Source organism: Schistocerca serialis, chromosome 3, assembly GCF_023864345.2.
Source record: "Schistocerca serialis cubense isolate TAMUIC-IGC-003099 chromosome 3, iqSchSeri2.2, whole genome shotgun sequence".
In the NCBI taxonomy this organism is placed as follows: Eukaryota; Metazoa; Arthropoda; class Insecta; order Orthoptera; family Acrididae; genus Schistocerca; species Schistocerca serialis.
Genome location: NC_064640.1, coordinates 935,853,964 through 935,875,816, shown reverse-complemented (window position 1 = coordinate 935,875,816; position 21,853 = coordinate 935,853,964). Strand labels below are relative to the sequence as shown.

The window sequence follows — 21,853 nt, the reverse complement described above, 5'->3', positions numbered from 1 at the left end:
ACAGGGTTGGGGTGTATTCTCCAGGAAGTGGCTAAAAGACAATTCAACAATACACTGTATTGTAGAAAGTAAAGAAGCTTAGGATTTAATATCCTGACAATGAGATAATTTCAGACTGAGCATAGGCTCATATTATCTCAGTATTAGTCAAGGATATTGGCCATGTCGTCTTCTAATGAACCATCCAGCTTTAGCCTTCAATGATTTAGGGAAACCATGAAAAACCTAAATGTGGATGGCTGGATAGTGATCTGAACTGCAAACCTCCCAATTACCATGTACTAATACTGTACCAAAAGCTGTTACTTGGATATTGTTTTATTAGGCCACCAGTTTTAACATCCAATCGCATCTTCTCCATGCATAAGACAACGCACTAACATATTGAATCTGGTTCCATAAAAACCCAAACTTCACAAGGAAGTGTGCTCTTCACACTTCAGTTCAGGTATCTACAGAACCAGATATGAATGTTGGTGCCTTGTCTTACACATGCTCGAGTGCTGCTTAGTGTTGTTCACGAGACATGTCTGAAGACAACATGACTGGAACATTGAAACTGTCTGCCTAATAAAACAATATCAGAATAACGACTAATGGTACACTATTATTAAATTTCATCAACCAGCCACTGTCTCACATTATTAAGCCCAAAATGGAGTTACATTTTCCCTAATACAAGTCCAGTGTCTTGCCCCTGCACCATTCACATCACCACAATAATGAAACATATTACAGTGTTGATGCAGCTTATCATACATTGCACTAAACAATTTTAAAAAAGACTTTTTCATAAACAGAAAGCTCCCACTGAGCCAAACCCTGTTATGTCTCCAGATAATTTCACTTCAATTTTTAGTTCACAGGTCACCACATGGAGACCAACAGACCGAAAGTAAACCAAAATCTTGTTCTACTGAAGGATGATATGGGGCAAAAAGTACCAATGGTACCATCGTCCTTCCTAATTCCAAATCTCCCCATTTTACAACTGGTCATTTAACATGGGGTATGTTGAAAGAATTAAAAAGTTTCTGGCTCATTTTGTAGCATAGACTGAATTTTGCGATAGGCCCTCAACAAAGTGAGATATATATATATATATATATATATATATTATAGTTATGGACTTGTATTAGGGAAAATGTAACTCCATTTTGGGCTTAATAATGTGAGACAGTGGCTGGTTGATGAAATTTAATAATGGTGTACCATTAGTCATTATTTTGACATTGTTTTATTAGGCAGACAGTTTCAATGTTCCAGTCATGTTGTCCTCAGACATTTTTCCTATATATATATATATCCCAGCAAAAAATGTTTATCTTTTTGCTATTGTACTCAGTCCTCACCTACTGACGAACTGGTTTTAGAAGTTTTGGTTCCTAACTTCCTCCCTCTGTTCTTACTAGGAACTGCTGGTTATGTCTTGGATTTGGTCAAGTCTGTTGTTACCATGAATACAGTAAACCGTACACCTTCTCTGAGCTACACATACTAAAACCTTTCATGTGAACAATTTGCATTTTCGGTGTTTAATTGTGACAACACAGCAGAAAAGGTATGGTTATCAAACAACTTGAGACCTCTTCATCTGTGCAATTAGCTCCTGTGTTAACACCCCTGTATCAACTGTACTGTTAAAGAAACATTTGTTTAAAAACACACACACACACACACACACACACACACACACACACACACACACACACACACACACACACCTCCCTTATGTAAGGCGGCAACATTTTATCCATTAACACCAAATACGTTATTCTCTTGCACTCAATCCTTAAATTTCATTCTTTATTGGCTTACAAAACATAGCAATATAAGGAAATAAAATCAGTTCAAAATACACCACCTAATGGAATGAGCTGAATGATGATTTGTGACAATGTAAATGAACCCAAAAATAACAAACAGTATCTGTATTAATATGAAAAGAATAAACATACCTGTCATGATAATAGACATCCATATCCCTGAAACAAATGAAGTCATAAGCTCAGTGACTTCCACAAACAAGACACTCCCTCATGCCTTATTTTATGTAACCGAAAACCCTCAATTACTACATTATATACTACAGAGATCATTATCTTAAGTTTTCACACTGTTATAATTAGTACTGAACAGCACAAACTCAGTTTCCAAACATGTTTAATGACCCCAAAATTTTTTAGGAAATGTGAAGGCATAAAAAGGAGTGCCTTGCCCTCTCACTTTGCATAAATCTGCAGCTATTTAACACCTGTCAATACAATAACAAATGTTCGATTCCATGAATTCATGCTTTCAGTCTGCTTATTCTGTGGGAGTATTAACTATAAATTTATGATAAGTAAGTATCTGTAATTAATGATGGCCTATGAAAGGTAAATGCTTATTCCTTTGAAATAATGAAAGGGGTGCTACTCACCAGTTATCTTTTTACAAAACAAAAGTCACCATGGTGGGTGAGGAAAAACTGTGACAGTAATATCAATGAAACGACACCCTAACCGCTTACTTGGCCCGATCGCGGCTCCGCCTTCGCGGGGGAGGGCCTCGACTTCTACTCCAATCTCGCCACATGTCACTCCCGCGCGGTGTACCACGCGCTTTCTCTACAGAGACTCTGCAACAACAAGCAATAATATCGGCTTACTTGTCCATCCACGATGAACGCCGACGTGTGTAGCCTCCCATTCCACCACCATAGAGACGAGGTTCTCCTCTTGCTGTACCACGGGCGTGCTCAACAATCACCCTGAAATCAAAAGAGTTGTCACTTCACCGTGGGCCAGTGGGCCACATCCACAGGGCACCAGACATCAACGCATCAGGCTAAGAGGCTAAAAAACCTGTTAAGAAAAGCAGGAACACAGACAAAAACATAAAATCATCACATCTCATTACATTCACAATCTGAAAAGAATGTTAGTTTTCAATTTCTTAACTAAATTATACATTCAGATAAAATAAATGCTTACCTTTCTCCAAGTAATTCCTTTCCATTCAATTCGTACACAGCATCATCAGCATCACGGTAATCATCAAATTCCTGGAACAGAAGAAATAACTCACTATAGCCAAATAACTATCAGATTACAGAATTTCTGGGGAAAATAAACATTGGGAGTAATTTTCCTAGTCCTCAGAATTTGAAAACAATCATCTTATTTTTTTTTTTTTTTTTTTTTTCATGTACACTGCAGTAAAAACTTCTGACAATTATCTGAATTCACACAAGCTATTAAGTACATGTAGTAATGATTCAGTAATAAAATTTCTTGAAATCTGGTAACTACTTTCCCTGCAATTATCAAAACTTTCAGCAAAAGTCTATTTTCCTCCTTTAAGGAAGGGCAAAGTCTACATTACAAAGTACTCAACAAAATTAAAACCATGTAGCCATATCACAGTGAAGTCCACATTACATTCCTTGTCTAACAGAAAGCTCACTACAACCACTACAAAATTTGCATCTCTTGAGAATATTTCCACAGTTTAAAATGTACAAAGTAGACAGATGAGCCACTATTACAATATGTGCTGACAACTGGAGCAATAAGTGTACTGAAATCTTCACAACCCTCAACAGTTTTGTCTTCTGACTAAATGACAAAAATGGGAATGACAATTACCGAGAAAACACTATTCCACTATAATGCTGTTGATATATAACAAATTAACTTTTTCAATACAAAAATTTGAATCAGATCCATGAATCAGACATCTATAATAAAACACAGTCATGATCTGGCAATGGCAAACCGCTACAGAAATATCTGACAAAATGAACACAAATTCTTGAACTCTACAAAAATCCAGAATTCTTGGAAATGTTTCCAGTAAATTCAACCTACACCAAGTATGACTATCAATTAATACTTACACAAAATCCATAGCCATTCTTGAGGAGAATTTCACGAATTCGACCATAACCTTTGAAAAATCGTTCGAGGTCCTTCTGCCTGACACCATATGGAAGTCCTCCGACATATACCCTTGTGCCTACCATGCTGCAATAAAACGGAATTCAAATTTAAATCACACTTACCACAAACGCAAATCCATTCTTCATTGCGATTTCCTTGATTCTACCATATTTCCGGAAGAACTTCTCAAGGTCGTGTTCTCGAACGCGGTATGTTAATCCTCCAATGAAAACTCTGGTTCCCATTCTTAAACGAAACAAGAGACCTGTCACATCAATGTCCAAAAACCAAGAACTTTCCTACAACTCCAAGTGAAAATCGTGGGCCATTCCACGTCAGATGTAATACAACAAAGCTTGGTAACGATAAGTTAAATCACACTGAAGGTACTAATTTTGCACAAAAATTGGGAAAGAAATTACGTTCTCTTGCAAGTTAGTATCAAGATAGTGCAAGGAAATGCACATTGGTTAATTATTATAATACATCCAAGAAAAATTATTACATCGAACCTATTATTGGCTACCATAAATAGAAAATAACTGAACAAACTTTAGTGCGGAGGTAGGTTCTCACAATTTTAATTATGAGTTATGGTTCTTCAGTGATGACACCACACACTCACAGGTACACCCAATTCTTAAAGTAAACAATAAAAGCATAGTACGATTCACAGCACTAGGGTAGTAACGAAAAAATTTGCACTATCTTTACTGTTTGCTCCACAGTTTGAGAACTGATTCTAGTGCCACCCATCCAATTTATATATGAATGACTACTGATGCAAAATGATAATTCATAAATTATTATTATTATTTACTTTTTCCAGTTCAAAGATCTTCAGAGGATCTCCTGCTTACCTAATATTACAAAAATATATACAAGATTAAATCAAAGTATTCAAGAGTTTAAAATTCTGCAATTTTAAAAACTGCACAAATATGAGCTTGCTGCTTTGACATTTTAAATGACAAAACCTTGCATTCGCTGAGCATGGAATGGCCCAATATTTTCCAATTAAATAAAGATGCAATTAAATGTGACAACTTCATCTTTTATTTTTGAACAGCAGTTCACAGATTTTCTGTTCAAGTGTGTGTTTATATTTAAAGCAAAACATAAGAATTTATAATTACACTAACAAAAGAATTCATCTTGTATACAAGCTTTCCTTTAAGTAGTACCAGAATGTAACTATCAGCAAGCAGCTTATTCTAGTACGTATACAAGATATTTATTAGAAAAGAAGAACAATGTTCAATTTAAATAATTAACCGAATCTTTCCAATATAACTGGGAGGGTAGTTACACCAACATTTTGTAGTGAAACTCATCTCTGCTTTGCAAATTAAGATGACAGGACAGAAAGGCACTTATAAACATAGCTGAGTTACATTTTATACAACTCCAGTTATCTGACAACTTACAAAAATTGAAGTAACGATTGCCATGTTCAAGATACTGCGCCAAAATTAACTTAAGACCACTAAATTGAGCAAATGTAAAAGGTTCTAATTTCATGACAGTTTTAACAATTATAAATATGACTAATTTAGTAATTATCAGACTAATCAAATGTTAATCCATTAAATTTTATATAATATTCTATGGTAACTGCACTGTTGCAAGTGGGGGGGGGGGGGGGGGGGAACACACACACACACACACACACACACCCCTCAAGTCATATTCAAACTGTGGCAAATATAAACCAGGACACCTCCAGATAGAAGGGGGGGGGGGGGGGGGGAGACTGGATTTCAAATTTTGTTGCTCGTCAACTAAATCGCTAGCACAACAAGTTGTAAGAAGTCACAAATACACTTAGGAAATAGCAGCAGAAATTACTTTTCCCATTATGGTAAAATTGAAATAATGATGATTAGTGTGTGAAACACAAAAAACTAAACGACTAAAATAAGAAAGCATTTGGAAATTAATTTCAAACATGAAATCAGAAAAAAATTCAACATTTTCACATGTACCAATAACATGTGAAAATAAGATCATATGCTAATTTTAAACTGATGCTCACCTAAGAAGGTATGGCCCCCAGAGCAAATTTACACTGAATTTACTAAGCAGATAAATTTCAGGGTGGCTCAAAAGAATGGGAAATTCTGTGAAGCGTTATAGCAATGCAGCGAGATACGTGGTGCCAAATGGCAGAGAATGCTGCTTGCTCTATCTTCCCATTCAGCAAACAGTAAACATGGAGCAATGGAACATTGTGCACCATCCCTCTGCAATGAAAGCCTTTTACAAGTATCGAAGTCTGGACACCGCACACTGAGAATTTCAGTGTTATTTCAACACTGGACGACATGGTCACGTTCCCTCGATGCATGTAATCTACACCTGTGTTCAAAATTTTGAAGCACTGAAGAAACAATCGCAGAGAGACCCCAACCTGCTCATACGGTGGGCAATATCCAGACTGTGCAAACTGCTTTGGTAACAAGCCCACAGTGCTCCGTTCGACATCACACAGGGTCTCTACAGTTGCATCGTTTGAGTGTTCAACATATACTGAAAGTGATTTTAAAGTCCCCTCTGTACCAGCTGCCGATCATTCAGCAACTTCAACCTAACAATCTGCTAATGCACAGACAATATGCTGAACACATGCTAGCAAAAGTGCACAATCACTACAATTTCATTAACAACATGTTGATGTCAGATGAAGCTCACTTCCACCTCAGTGGCTTTGTCAATGGACAAAATTTTCAGTATTGGTCTCAGTAAAATCCGTGTCAGCTACATGAGCATATATTGTCCAGCAGCAAGGTTACTGCACTGTGCGAGGGTACCACAAAGAACTTAAAGCAAGAATACGAGATTAAACCTCTAGGATTCCTATTGAAATATTAGGTCGAACCATGCATAATGTTTCTATCAGGCTTATAGAAACTAGCTGAGCTCTATGGACTAAATTCTCCAATTACAAAATCCAAATTGAAAGAAAGAAAAATTTTTAAAAAGGTAGACTCCAATTCACCTAAGTGCCTGGCAAAGGGTTCATCAAACCACTTTCAGACCATTTCTCTTCTGTTACATTCTCTAATAGTACGCGAGAATAAATGAATGCTTACGTCTATCCATATGAGCTCTGATTTATTTTATTACAATTATCATTTCTCCCTAAACAGGTGGGCACCAGCAAAATATTTTCACATTTGGGAGAAAAATCACTCCAAGAAACGCAAAATGCCTTTGTTTCAATTATTGCCACTCCAATTCATATCAATGGCACTCTTTCCACACTTTCACGATAATACAAAACAATCTGCCCTTCTTCGAAATTTTTCGATGTCCTTTGTCAATCCTATCTGATGCGGATCCCCCAGAGCATAACACTACAAAAGAGGAACGATCAGTGTAGTGCAGGCAGCCTCTTTAGCAGACATGTTGCATTTTCGAAGTGTTCTGCCAATAAATCACAGCCTATGGTTCAATTCCCCCACACCATTATCTATGTAATGTTTAAATTTAAACTCATTCATAACTGTAATCCCCAAATTATTTAGTTGAATTCACAGCCTTTACATTTGTGTGATTTATTGTATAATGGAAATGTAGCAGATTACTTTTAGCACTTATGTGGATGACTTCGCTCTTCATTATTTAAGAGTCAAAGTTTTCACACCATTCAGATATCTCATTTAGATTTTTGGCAAATGGTTTTGACCATCTGATGACTTTACAGGACGGTAAATGGCAGCATGATCTGCAACCAATCTAAGAGGGCTGCTCTGTCTCCTAAATCACTTATATAGGTCAGGAACAGAGCCTGCAACACTTCAAATGTGAACACTAGATAGCACTTGTTTTACTCAACAACTTCCTGTCAATTACTACAAATTATAACCTTTCTTATAGGAAATCTCGATTCCAGTCACAACTGAGATGATACTTCCTAGGCACGTAGTTTGATTAGAAATTGCATGTGGGATAGAGATCAAACACCTTCCGGAAATCCAGAAACATGGAATCAATCTGAGATTCTCTGTTGTTAGCATTCATTACTTCAAGAGAATAAATAGCTGTGTTTCACTAGAACATTCTTTTCTGAATCTGTGCTATCTGTCAATAGATCACTTTCCTTGAGGTAATTCATAATGTTGGAACAGTATATGCTTCAAAGCCCTATAACAAACTGACATCTGTGTTATGGGTCTGTAACAGATTATTCTATTCCCTTTCTTGAGTATTGGCATGACCTGTTCAAATTTCTAGTCTTTACGTATAGTTTTTCCGACAAGCAAGTCGTCATATTTGACTGCCAAGAATGGAGCTATTGCATCATACTCTTAAAGGGACTTAACTGATGTACAATCTGAACCAGAAGGCTTTCTTTTATTAAGCGATTTACGCTGCTTAGCAACATAGATGATATCAACTACGTTGCTCATGTCTGCAGCTGTTCTTGATTCACACTCTAATATTTATTTCAACTTCTTTGTTGAAGAAATTTTGGGAAACCAAGTTGAGAAATTCTGTTTTTGTGGCACTGTCATCAGTAACGTTTCCATTGCCATCACAAAGTGAAGGTAGCAATGTGTTCGGCCACTCCTGTACTTTTAGTATGACCCAGAATCTTTCTCGATTTTCAACTAAATTTCAAGATAGTTTTTTTGTGGAAGTATTTAAGCATCTTATACTGAAGTAGATGATGAATTTTGACCTCTTGTAAATCACTACCAATCCTGGTGATTTTGAATTCTTATAAATTTGGCATGCTTTTCTCATTGTTTCAGCAACAGCTGATCTGACCTGTTTTGTGTACTACGGAGGATCAATACCATCTTTAATTTATTCAGTATAAATCTCTCAACTGCCGCTGATACTCTCTGAATTTCAGCCACAGATAGCCTACACTTTCACAGTTAGTTAGGGAGGAGTGGAGACTCTTAGGAGGGGCACCAATTATGTTTCATTTTTAAATAAATATATTCTAGGTTTATTTTTGGTGTATTTGGATGTTGTATCAATCGCACTACAGCAACATTGTTGTCACTAATCCCTGTGTCCACCATGATGCAACCTATTTGCTCAGGATTATTTGCAGCTAAGACAAAGTGTGTTTTTCTGACCACTGATACTTCAACGTGGCTCCATTCACTGATTGCTCAAAATAATCTTCTGAGGAAGCACTTAGTACAATTCTGGACAATGTTTTCTGCCTACCACCAACTTTAAAAATGTATTTTCACCAGCATGTCAACAGTAGATTAAAGGCATCAAAAACTACAATTGTTTGAGTGGTATACCTAAATGAAATGAGAAGTCTTCTTTGAATTGTTCAACGTATTTTCCCAGAGACCCTGGACTGCCCAGTCCACGCATCACAGCCTCCTCTACCCATGAACCTGTCCCATTTGTGAGAGACCCCAGACTTATTTACACAGAACACACCAACCTATGGCACAAGTCAAGGAGTCTGCCGCCTACACAGTTTCACAACTGTGCGAGTCTCTAACTCAGACCCTTCACTCGGCTCTGTCCAATATTGGTCCTGTTGACAACACTACAGATGGTGAGTTCTGCCTTCATCTCACAAGCAAGACTAGCTGCCTTTACTGCTTTAGATAGGCACCACAAACCAGATAATTTCTTCTGATTCAAAGTGACACATTAGTACCAGCAAGAGCAACCAACTGCAGCTGGGTGCACTCTGTGCATCAGGTAAGGTTGTTTCCGTATCTGAGGTGTGTTCACAGACAAATGTGAGGGCTTAAGTTATGTGACACCATCAATAATATCAATGTTTCGTGAAGTGGCTACTGTCATAGAACCTGACCCTTGGCAGTAGATTTCAACAGGGGTGGTTCTAATTTAACCAAAAGATTCGGTTTTTAAACCCCATTTTTAAAAATGAAAAGCAAACTATATTTAATTGTGAAAATTTAATTAACATATGAAAGTTACACAATTAACCTTACACAAATTAAGAAGAACCAGCATATTTATTGAAGCCCACTATCTACTGTCCCAAGAATTCATTTTGATAATACTGGGTTTTAAACTTTCTTGCAACATAAACATAGCTAACCGGCGGGGGGGGGGGGGGGGGGGGGAGGGAAGGATGCTCATTAAGTAATTGTGAGACTGGGTTAGTGTTTTGAAGGAAAAATTTAATTATTTAATTATTTAATCATCAATACAAAAAAATTCAATAAAACAATTTTACCCCTGATTGGAGTAGACAAATTTTCATTGTGACATGCCCAGTTCCAGACTAACAGTACTAATCCAAATATAAATTCTGTATTGAAAGGTGCTAATAATCCAAATCCAAACAGCTGAGGTTAAGACAAAAGAAGCTTAACTGTACTAATATGCATTCCATCATGCATGTCTCAATGATTACATCACTTTGGTCGTATACGGCACTCATAAAATAAAATTAATTTAATTATTGCAATATTTTCATCTTCCTTTCCCACCAGTTAAGCCCACCTCTCTAATCAAATATGAACACCTACAACAAATTCATATGAAAGAGGGGATACAAAAGTCAACTTGTGATACACCATTATGTTGGGCACATATCCGTTGTTAACATTACACATGAAATTTTAACAATTAATAACATGGGCATCGATTTTTCTAAAGCTACTACCGAAAAGTGAAACATTATTGCTCCTCATCAATAAAAATCACTAAGTTTGGTCAGGAGGGATGCTTCATTTACTTCCACACCACCTGCTTCATTGCGTTTTAAAGTCTCTACTTTTGCTACTGTTCTGGTGGGTTTTCTTCTAAGCTTAAGCTTTCAAAAACAGGCACCCAGTAACTGACATCCACATGAAATGCAGTTCTATGGTACGTTAATTGCGACTTACGTACAAGAATATGAAGGCGACTGGAATTAAGACATAATTTACCCACTAATCTCTAAATGAACTACAACAAATGAAAAATGCCAATATAATTCTATGACGAATTGTTTACCCTTTGTGGTCTGTGTAACCGGTAGCTTGCTGGAAAGTCTTTTCTCTCTTGCTAGCGTTACAACTCTAAATTAAACGTGGGAATAATCACGCACAACTGTTAATGAAGTGATATTTGAATGTTTGAAGCAAACAATGGCAAAATGTCTTCACTTGTTTTGTTTTTTTTGTACCTTAATGACGAGAGTTCAAGCTTTCGAAAGTGAGGCTTATTTACTTTGGAATGAAACTATGAAACACAGAACGACCTCACTTTACATATACAACAATTTAAAAAGAAAATTCATTAAATGTTTTTGCAAACTAAAAATACACACTCCCCATAACTTTATGGAGAACTTAAAAGATAAATTTGCCTCCAAACAAATCTTAGCATCAATCTTCTAACGCCAAAATTGAGCCCATTCAATAGGCCGAATGCACTTACTTCAGAGTTAGCCTGCAATCTTCAATCAATATGTTGGAACTTGCAGACCAAGGGAACAAATCAGTTACCTTTACAAACTAATAAGCTTTAAGTCTATTGTATTCTATAACAACTCCAATCACTACACACGAATGGCTCGTCGAAAAAGCTTCATCCAAACGTCGGGGATACCAACACTAACTGCACGAACATTCGATCAAAGTTCTTAACTTCCGTTTCAAGATGAAATCCCCCTCCACAGTTTCTACTAAAGATTTGAAAGACTTCGGCAGCTATCCAAGGGCGCACAGACTAATAAGATAGTACAACGAAACCCAACTGGCCCTAATCAACTTTAGAAATTTGATATAATGAGCCATCATGTTTTAAATTAAGTAAGTTATCATATAGGGTACTGAGTAAATGGCAACGTTGCATAGAAGTGGCAAACCGGCAATTGCTAGTTGCTAGTTCTGAAGATTCAATATGGCTACCACCGGCATTTGTAGTTGTTTTTCATGATTATTGTTACTTCATAAGCGAATATGCACTGCTGTGAATGGAAACGATATAAAATGAACTCTATAAATCATATCTGTATAAACTGCTTAAGAACCACACATAACAAATTATTCGCCATGATTTATCAGTATCTCGAAATAAAAGTTTGCTAACAAACACTAACCAGTTGCTCTAGTCATGGGCAGTAACTATCCTCAAGACATGCGTAGTTATAATGCCGTTAAACATTCTGGCAAGAGAAACTGTGACTATTTCCTGAAGAGAAGAAGATGAAGTTCAAACTAGACCCCTGTAACCGTCGCATAGTTGTGTTTTTGTTGCACATTATTTTGTGACAGGGAATTGCTCTGAAGAGATGACATGCTAGCGCGTTTCACAGTGGTTCTGAAGCAACGGCTTCGAACCTTTGCCCAAAAAAGTAATCGACTTGGTAGTTTGAAGTAATGAGATGAGCATCACTTTCTTTCTATAAAGGCAGATTGTACATCTGTATGATGACGTCCAAACCACGGAATTCCTTGGTAAAATCAACACTTCACAATCTTCATTACTTCACGAAACTTTGAGCGTTTGACGTTATAGTGAATCAGTTCTCAACGCCCCTCTAACGACTATATTTATTCGCTAACAGATAAACCACGAGTTACCATGGAAAACGAGACGATGAGACGTAGAATATTGATACTACCATCAACTTGAATTTTTATTGTGTAGTCGTTTGTCTCTCACGAAGTGAAACTCGATAAATTTCTGTAGAAATGATAACACCCAGGTGCTGGAATCCGTCCATATAAGGTATATAATCTCCCTCGTCCATGCAAAATTCGATCTAGCATCCCATCACAAGTATTCATAACACATAAAACCCCGTTTTACAAATGAAACGAAAAGATGTTAGGGAAATCTAAATAAAATTACTGCTCACCTTGATTACTCATATTTCCAGCCTTCATTCATTATTGTGTATTGTGATGTACTATATGTATTCCTACAAGTGATAGCGCCTAAATTTTGACGACTGCCATATGTTTTAAGGCGATAACTCAAGTATTTCTCAGCAACATTTGAAAATGGAACTGTAGGTATGAAATCAGTCATGTTAATGAACAAGTTGTAGAAAGGAGCAATAAGTGGGGGAAAAAAAAAAATCCAAAGACCGACTGAAGATTGAAACATAGATCATTGGGTTTGTAGACCTAGAAGCCTGATAATTGTGTAAGGTTACATTTTGTACTTAGTTGAAATTAAGTGAAGCTTTAAACATCTGATTTCATTGCAATGTGGACCGTGAAAATCGGCTGACTTCATCTGGTAAATAAACAAGTAAATTGTAGCTGCATAACAATTGCAAAAGCAGGGTTATTACAGGAGGTAGTGCTTGATGACCTAATTCTACTCGATTGATCTCCCTTTTTATCTCCTGCCTCTTTTGTTATGAATTGTTCTTGAGTATGTGACTCTCATGTATGTAATATAGTCTGTTATAATAAAGAAATACGAGGAAACACAAAACTCATCTTCAGTTGAGTGACGTCCTAGACACAGAAATCCTTAACAGCACAAATGCATTACCAGCTTTTGAAAAAATTTTGATCATTATTATAGCATTTCATTGTTGGTATGTTACAGTATGAGAGCAAGTTAGCATTTTCGATATTATATTGATCGTTTTAACTGATATGCTGCTTCTGTTATTCTGAGCTGCATATGTGTGTAGAATTTATTTATTTTAATTTTGTGTTTTTAAAATAATGTATGTCCAGTTGGCAAGTGATTCACTTGGTTTTAGGGTAAGACAAAAAATACATTTTCCAAAGATTATTGCAGTTATTGTTAAAAGGCACATGAAATACAAAATAAAAACTGTTTGATTACCAGTTGTATAGAAGAGGAGATAATTAACACAATGCTATTAAAATTATGAATGCAACTTGAAAAAAATGAGACAATTAGTAGATATTTAAAATAAAATAGAGACATTGTAAAATTAAAGGACAGTGAGTGTGCATAAATACTGAATGACAATTAATAGATTATATGGAGTAGCATTAGATTGTGTTGTATTAAATAATTGTGTGTATTACAGTTGAAAGTTTGCTGACATAAGGTTGTCCCAAATTGGGAAACAAAGTTCATGAGCTAGATAGCTAGTTTCACATTCCATGGATAATTTGCTTGATAAATGGTAATGATGTGGAATGAGCCATTTTACATTCACATTGCAGATAAATTACTAAAGATGGTTGCAATATGAACATTTATAAGGTAAAATTTGCTAAAAACACCCTTGATAGCATAAATATTTTATTTAAACTGGTGACCAGTTTCGATCTATTGCACTTGGATCAGTTTGAGACCTTGTACTCTGTGATGGTGACAGGAGCTGGACTGGCTGAGCAGACTGCTGTAGAGAGGTATAATCAATGCAGATGACTACATCTCTCTAGAGCAGCCTCCTCAGCCAGTCCAGCTCCTGTCACCATTATGGGGTACAAGATCTGAAGATGATCTAAGTAGAACAGATCAAAACCAGTCACCAGTTTAAAGAAAGTATTAATGTGATCAATACTGCTTTTAGCAAATTTTATTGATATATCAGAGATTACTGTTTTTCTAGAACAATGTTCCAGAAAACAAAGAAGTTGTTTTTAATAAATATACAGATGTGTGTTACTAATTCCTATTCACCACCTTTTAAACATTACAGTAGCAGAAATTGTTTTACGGAATAGGAGTTTTAAAGGAGAAACTTTTTCAGTTTGTTTTCAGATTTTACTTTGCTGTCCGTCAGTTATTTTAAATCACTGGATAAGTGGTCACAAATTTTAGTTGCAGCATTGTGCAGCCCTTTGTGGGCTAAAGACAGCCTTAATGGGGAGTAATGAATGTCTTTTTTTCTGGCATTGTAATTAACTTATGTACAGCATTGTTTCTTCAGAACTGCAGTGGATTATTTACAGCAAACTTCATGAAACTTTACAGTTTATTTATTCATAAACTGTAAAGTAATAGAACACTCAACTTCTTAGATACATGTCTACAAGATGATCTTTGGTGTGCACCATTTCATTATACAGTGATCAGTCACAACATTATGACCACCTACCTAATAGCTGGTATGTCCACCTTTGGCATTGATAACAGCAATGATGCATCATGGCATGGAAGCAATGAGGCATTGGTAGATTCTTGGAGGGAGTTGACACCACATGTCAACAAACAAGTCACCTAATTCCTGTAAATTCCAGGGAGGGGGAACAATGAGCTCTGCTGCCTTGTTCAGTCACATTCCAGATGTGTTCGATTGGATGATTGTCATGGAGGGGTGTATGAGGTCTGCAACCAGTGTATGATACCCCTTGTCTGTCATGGTTCCTTGGACGAGCTCCACTGGACCCATGGATGCCCAAGTGAATGTTCCACAGAAGTTCATGGAGGTGCTGCCAGCTTGTCTCCTGTCCCACAGTACAGATGTCAAGGAGTTGTCCCTCTGGAAGACAACATATTCACACTCTCCCATCTGCATAATGAAGAAGGTATCAGGATTCATCAGACCATGCAATATACTGCCACTGCACCAATGTTCAGTGCCAGTGGTCATGTGCGCATTTCAATCATAGTTGCCAATGTCATTGTGCTAACATTGGCTGCGAAGGCCCATCGTTGGGAGTGTTTGGTGCATTGTGTGTTCAGACACTTTTGTACTCTGCCCAGCATTAAATTCTGATGTTAGTTCCACCAAAATTCACTGCCTGTTCTGTTTTACCAGTCTGCCCAGCCTATGACGTCCAACATCTGTAGTGAGGGGTGGCCGCCCAACTACACGATTTCTGGATGTGTTTTCACCTTGGTTTCACCACATGTTGAAGACACTCACAACAGCACTTCTTGAACGCCTGACAACTTGTGCAGTTTCCAAAATGCTCGTGTCGAGCCTCCGAGCTATCACTATCTACCTTCAGTCAAACTCAGATAGATTACATGCCTTCCCCATTCTACCCACGGACATCGTGCTGACTGATATTATGTTGAATCCTGCTTAGTCGTTGAATGTGGGGTGTCTAGGAAACCTGCTTTCTCGGCTCACTAGACAACATTCAAACAAACCATATTAATGAGTTTTTATTACAATAAGATCAGTGACAATGCTCAACTTTGAGAAGAACATAGATGTGTCACAAGCAAAAGGTGACATGAAAAATAATCAATGTCCTTCAGTATAACGATTCCGATACAAGTGAAGTAATACAGTGGATGCTTCTATCCAGGTCTCTGGTCTTGACGCTTTTGTAGAACTGGGTCATGGTCAGTTGGCATGCTGCTTATGCCCTCTTCGTATAGGGGCTGCTGCCGTCGCGTTGTCGTCCTGGAGAGGGGTCGGTCAGCATGCAATTGGCTGACATCTTCTTCACAGCCCTCTCTGCTCCCTCATTTCCAACTGGCATGCCAGCGCTTAACTTTATGCTGTAACGAATTACATGCACCATGCATGTGTCTGACTAACAGTCATTCCTTACCAGGTGATGATGCTATAACCTGGATGGGTTTATATCGATAGTAGGTTGGTAGTCCCAATGTTCTGGCTGATAAATGTATTACTGCAGATGGTACAGAGCTGCAGATTTAACAAAAATTGAAATAAATTATTTCTGTTGGTTTAGATATTCATTTACAGTGGATTTTTCTATCAGGAACTACTTAAGAAGGTGTTTAAATTTTGACATTTCATTGGCAACGGATTTAATTTAAGGAGGGAGAATATTAAACACTTTTGTGCTGGTGTAATGCACTCCATCCTGTACCGTGCTAATGTTCTTTAGTGCACAGTGTAAGTCAATCTATCTCCTTGTATTGTTATTGTGAGATGAGATGTTCTATTTGTATACAAACTAATTCTTACAGATAAAGCACATAACCGAGTATATATATATATATATAGGGATATTGTTTCCAGGATTCCTAATTTTCCAAACAGGGTTCCATATGAATATCTGGGGGAACCTTGCATATGACTCTAATTACTCTCTTTTGACTGGTAAAAATGATTGTTATCTTTGGCTGCCCCCTCCCCCCGGAATATAATGCAATAAGACAGTAGTGAGTGGAAGTAGCTGAAGCATGCAGTTTTGACAGCATTAGTGTCACAAACAGAAGTAATGACACAGATAACATAAGAGGTTGAAATGACTTTTTTTAAAGATGAAGAATCATCAGTGCACATAGTATAATTGTCAATATGTACAGCAGAAACTTAGATGATTCCACACTCATTAGCTCTTGATCATTACATGTAATGTTAACCTGTCCTTGCAATTTTGTGCTTGGTTGGAAATGCATGAATTGTATTTTGTCTGCATTTAGAGAGAGTCCATTGGAATCAAAACACTTTTGAACATCACCAAATACAGATCTTTGTTTACTTTAATGGCCATGTCGTCAGAAAAAAGTGTAAAATGTGTGTCACACGAAAAGATCATCAATAAAGGTAAACAAGAGAGCCCTATGGGATTCCACCGTTCACAGTGCCCCACTTAGATGATACAGGTGTTCCAGCTGTGATATTCAACAAAATCTTCCACTTTCTGTCATTCAGATATGATTTGTTTGACATCCTGGCTGACCCACTAAACCCATAAAACTCCGTCTTCCTTATAAGAATCTCATATTTGAAAAGGCTTTGGATGCTTTACAAAGTATTGCAATGAAAGACATTATTCTATTAATGGATTTTAAGTTTTGGTTGTAAATAAGAATATGGCCTGTTCACTTGATAAGCTGTGTTGGAAACCAAACTGTTTTTTATTCAGTGAGTTGTGGTTGCTGAGGTGGTTAATTAGACTGCTATGAAGAAGTTTTTCTTGAATTTCTGAGAAGCATGTTAGAAGGGAAATTCGATGGTAATTAATTACTTCCACATTATCACCCTTTTTATACAGCGGTTTTGATGATGATATAGTTTCATCAGGAGAGTTACTTGTCATGGTAATTCATTAAAGATATGGCACAGTATCCAGTTTATATGATAACAACAGTAATTAGAGATTTTGATGGATATGTTATCAATACCAGTAGAGATTTTATTTTTCATTTCCCTAATTACCCTGTCAGTTTCATTTACTGTGATAGGACACATTTGATGTGGATAACATTTGAGAGGCCTGTTTTTTGAAGCAGAGCCATAGCCTCATCAACAGAGCTCGAAACAAGGAAGTAAAATCTCTTAAAAATGGGTTACACTTACCATCTACATTTTTAACATTGTAGACTCAGCCGCAATTGATGTCCAATAAGAAATTTCTGAAGCTTGTAAGATTTTCAGTATTGATACATCTAAATGTTTTAGGGCTACAGACACTGACTTGTATGGTATATTGGGTAACACCCCTGATTATAAATAATTGGGCGTGATGGTCAGAATGGCCGTTTAAAATTTGCTCTACTGTTGTGTTGGGGCTTCTGATTGCATCAGTGGTGATGTTATCAATGGAAGACTTACAGCTTACTTGTTCAGATGACCTATTGAGTGATATGGTGCAGTGGTATGATTCTGGACACACATTCAGTAGGACAGCAGTTCAGATCCACATTCAGATATACCGATTTCGGTTCCCCATAATTTCCCTGTATTGCTTGAGGCAAATGCTGGAGTAATTCCTTTTGAAAAAGATGTAGTTAATTTTCTTTCCCAATCTGATCATGTGATCCATCTCTGATGACATCATCATAAATGGTATGTTAAACTTCTTTCCTTTCTCCGAATTTTTTATTCTAAGTTACCTGCAATGTTGCACTCTGGTTCAGATTCCACATTAAAATTTAGACTATAATACTACTCTGAAACCTTAAGAGGGCCTAATGTGATTCTTGATGGACACAAATTTGACTGAGAGGCATATGATAACAGAACACAAAATTCAAGGATTTCTTCCCAGTAGTGACAGAAAACACATGAACTAAAAATAAACACTCAAATACAGATGCACTAAATTTATTCAGGAAGGCACTGCAGGCATCATTAACAAATATCATTTTCAGGACACTACCAGAAAAGAGATTGCAAACAGTGAATGACTGACAACTATTAAATCTTTTGACTATGAGGATACAACCAGCAAAGAGCTAAACTCATTTAAAATTATTAAGCCAAACTGATCATACACCTCTATTAATCTTATTCTACCACCACTGACTGTCTCTTCCTCAAAAGATTTAACTGTTTCTTTTGCACTTTTGCTACCAATGTGGCCATGGAAATTGCCCTCCTGACTCATTCCACAACATTTTAATTAAAAAAAAAAATTCAAATGATCTATGGAACATATAACTAATCAGCCAGCCTTCAGTATGAAGCAGAGATGCCAGTGTACTGAAAACCTCCTAGCGTTTCTGAACATTATTGGTACTTGTACACCAGTTATCAAAACTCTGTAGTACCATAGTTCAGGGTAGATCGTTGTCAAACTTTTCCTGACTGACTCATAATTGCCAATGTTCTTTGTGAACTTGGCTTACAGAGCTATGGACACAGCAGCTTTTGTCCTTTTATCTTCACTGACTCCACTAAAAATGTACATTATCTCCTTTCCTTTGCCTATTATTTCCCATTTTCTTTGTTTCATTCAAAACCTTAGTGTCAACCTTATAATTTTCTGCTCTTTTGTACTCAGACCTTGCATGTTCTTACATTCATAGCTCATAGTCCTTTCCCTTCCCCTAAACTGTCTTTTTCCCTGCATGTGAATACATCCATAGCTCATAGTACTTTCCCTTCCTGTTGGTTGTCTCTGCTGTTTATCCACTTGTTTCAGAGCCTTCTGACTGCATCTTTTTTTCGGGTCAGTAGTTCTGTGAAGGTTGGGAGTGTAGGCTGATCATTTCAATCTTAATCTGGAGGACCAGAATTAACAGACAGGGTTTGGCTTCCCCACACTTATGTAAGTTGGAGGGCCCTGTACCGTTACTGCACAGTACGTAAATTACCCTCAACAGCAGTTAGAGGTGTCCAGTGTTATTTATACATAACACTGGCTCAAAACATGGCTGACTGTCTGCTTGCTGAACCCTTAGGATAGCATTGGTATCTGGCTATCTCCATGCTGTTTTACAATAATCATCAGGCTTCAAACAAATTCTGCATTTGTTAGTGAAGAGAATCCAATGACAATTATGCAGGATTCATTATAGATGTCCCCATGCCCACCTCCTTTGCACACCTTAGTGCTGGGTGATTTGTGCTGTTGTCCATACTGGATGCCTAGATCTCAAATAGATCATGTGGTGATGATTACTTACTGTCTGTGTTGACTTCCTTATTGCCCCCAGGAAAGCAGTGTGCAGTTCAGCTGCTTTCCTTGCAGGATATATATAAGCTGTAATTTGTAAATAGTAATCATCAGTGGACAACTGCTCTGAAGGAGATCTTCAGCGATTTGTGTGTCACGATATTGGCTCAATTTTGAATGATGTTGCTTCTATGTATGCCAGTTTGGAAAGCAACTTCCTGACAGAAAATGATAATACACACATTGTCTAAGCTTGATTTTTTGAGGCACGCCGACAGACTGAACAATGAGCACAAGCTGCATTGTCCTAGTTGGAGACATATCACACACCACTGAACTACAATGAAAATCCTGGTTTACTCTCACCTCAATTACTCAGGTAGCAGTGTTCCTTTTATCTTTACTGCCCTTGATGCCTTCATTCTTAAAGTCTCTTATCTTGCTTCCTGGACTGTGCTGAAAACTGGCTTTAAAAAATAGAAATTGCAAAATGATGTTGACCCGTTGGCATTTGGGGTTACGTGGCTTTTCCCACTTTTATTGACACTATAATGTTTGTGATGGTAAGCTCCAGTCTTATAGTACACAGTTTATACAGGTAGGAGATAGTGTCTCTTCTTTCGTCAGCATATCCAGAAGAGAATAAAGCATTTATAAGTCATAACAATAATGGAAATTCCTGGATGGAAAGATGTGTGAAATGAGGGAAAAGCAACCACTTACCTATAGAGGATTGGTGCATGGTGCACAGAAATATATAATAGAAAACAGTTAACACCAGCTTTCAAGCTCTTGCTCTTTTTCTAATAAGAGTACACATATGCAGACACCCAGACGTATATGTTTGTGGTAGCAGTGAGACTCTGCTGCTCTCACTGCTACTGTGAGTGTGTGCATTTGGGTGTCTAAGTGTGTGAATGTGTGTACTCATACTAGAAAAAGAGCAAGAGCTTGAAAGATAGTGTTAATTATTTTTTATTATGCGCTTTTGTGTGCCACACACCAATCCTCTATAAGTAAGCGGTTGCCTTTCCCTCATTTTACATATTTTTCCGGTAATAATGGTATTTATTGAACCTCATAATGGCAAATGTGCAGTTGTAGATATATAAATTTATCACTACACAAGATACAGTTTTCAGTAGAACCACCACTATGATAAAAGCCAATGAAAATATCCAGACATTGAATGGTAGTTATTTGAAGACACATTTGCTCAGATGTGTGGACTCATTACACATAGGTGTTAGCATGTTACGAGTGATATGCAACTTTTCCAAACAAACATACATAGTTATTATTCATATGACCTCTTGTCATAGGCTTTGTTATTGCAAACATTCCACATAGTGCTGCATGGATACTAGTCACAAACTCTTACCTGAACTGACATAGAGAGGTTAACATGATGCCTGGACCCCAGAGACAGGATTTTTGGATGGGATGGGCTATTTAAAGACTGGCATAAAAACATATTGTGATTTCGAAACTACCTAATATTTTAAAAAATAGCTAGGTTAGATGTTTCTATAATGAATAGTGTGTAAATTTTTACAATTGTAGGTTTATGGAATGTGTTGAAGTTTAGTAATGTATAGAAGTATGTAGGACCATCTTATGCTTGCGCATTGGGAATACGCTAACTGCAAGTATGGCATCCATCTTCAAAACTATAGTAGTTTATGCAAAATTATTAATTAGTGGATTAATTAATTAATTGTGTAGGCTATCTTGCCCAGAAAGAATTGGTAAATGTAAGTATAAAGT

The 21,853-nt window shown here is 37.0% G+C and overlaps 1 protein-coding gene across 5 annotated transcripts in view; it reads right to left on the bottom strand.

Annotated features, from left to right (window-relative positions):
• LOC126469624 (serine-arginine protein 55-like) overlaps nucleotides 1-11,484 on the bottom strand; it is a 28,214-nt gene extending 16,730 nt beyond the window's left edge. The window contains exons 1-5 of one of the 5 annotated variants that reach the window (XM_050096749.1): nucleotides 11,304-11,484; nucleotides 4,046-4,169; nucleotides 2,976-3,046; nucleotides 2,651-2,752; nucleotides 1,959-1,985 (exon numbers count right to left, since the gene is read on the bottom strand). In XM_050096749.1, the coding sequence (XP_049952706.1) occupies nucleotides 1,959-1,985; nucleotides 2,651-2,752; nucleotides 2,976-3,046; nucleotides 4,046-4,168 (323 nt within the window). In that variant the 5' untranslated portion in view covers nucleotide 4,169; nucleotides 11,304-11,484. Of the gene's footprint in view, nucleotides 1-1,958; nucleotides 1,986-2,512; nucleotides 2,621-2,650; nucleotides 2,753-2,975; nucleotides 3,047-3,880; nucleotides 4,008-4,045; nucleotides 4,170-11,303 lie in introns of all 5 variants that reach the window. The other 4 variants (XM_050096747.1, XM_050096748.1, XM_050096746.1 and 1 more) reach the window with 4 other exon arrangements.
• Nucleotides 11,485-21,853: the final 10,369 nt, after the last annotated feature.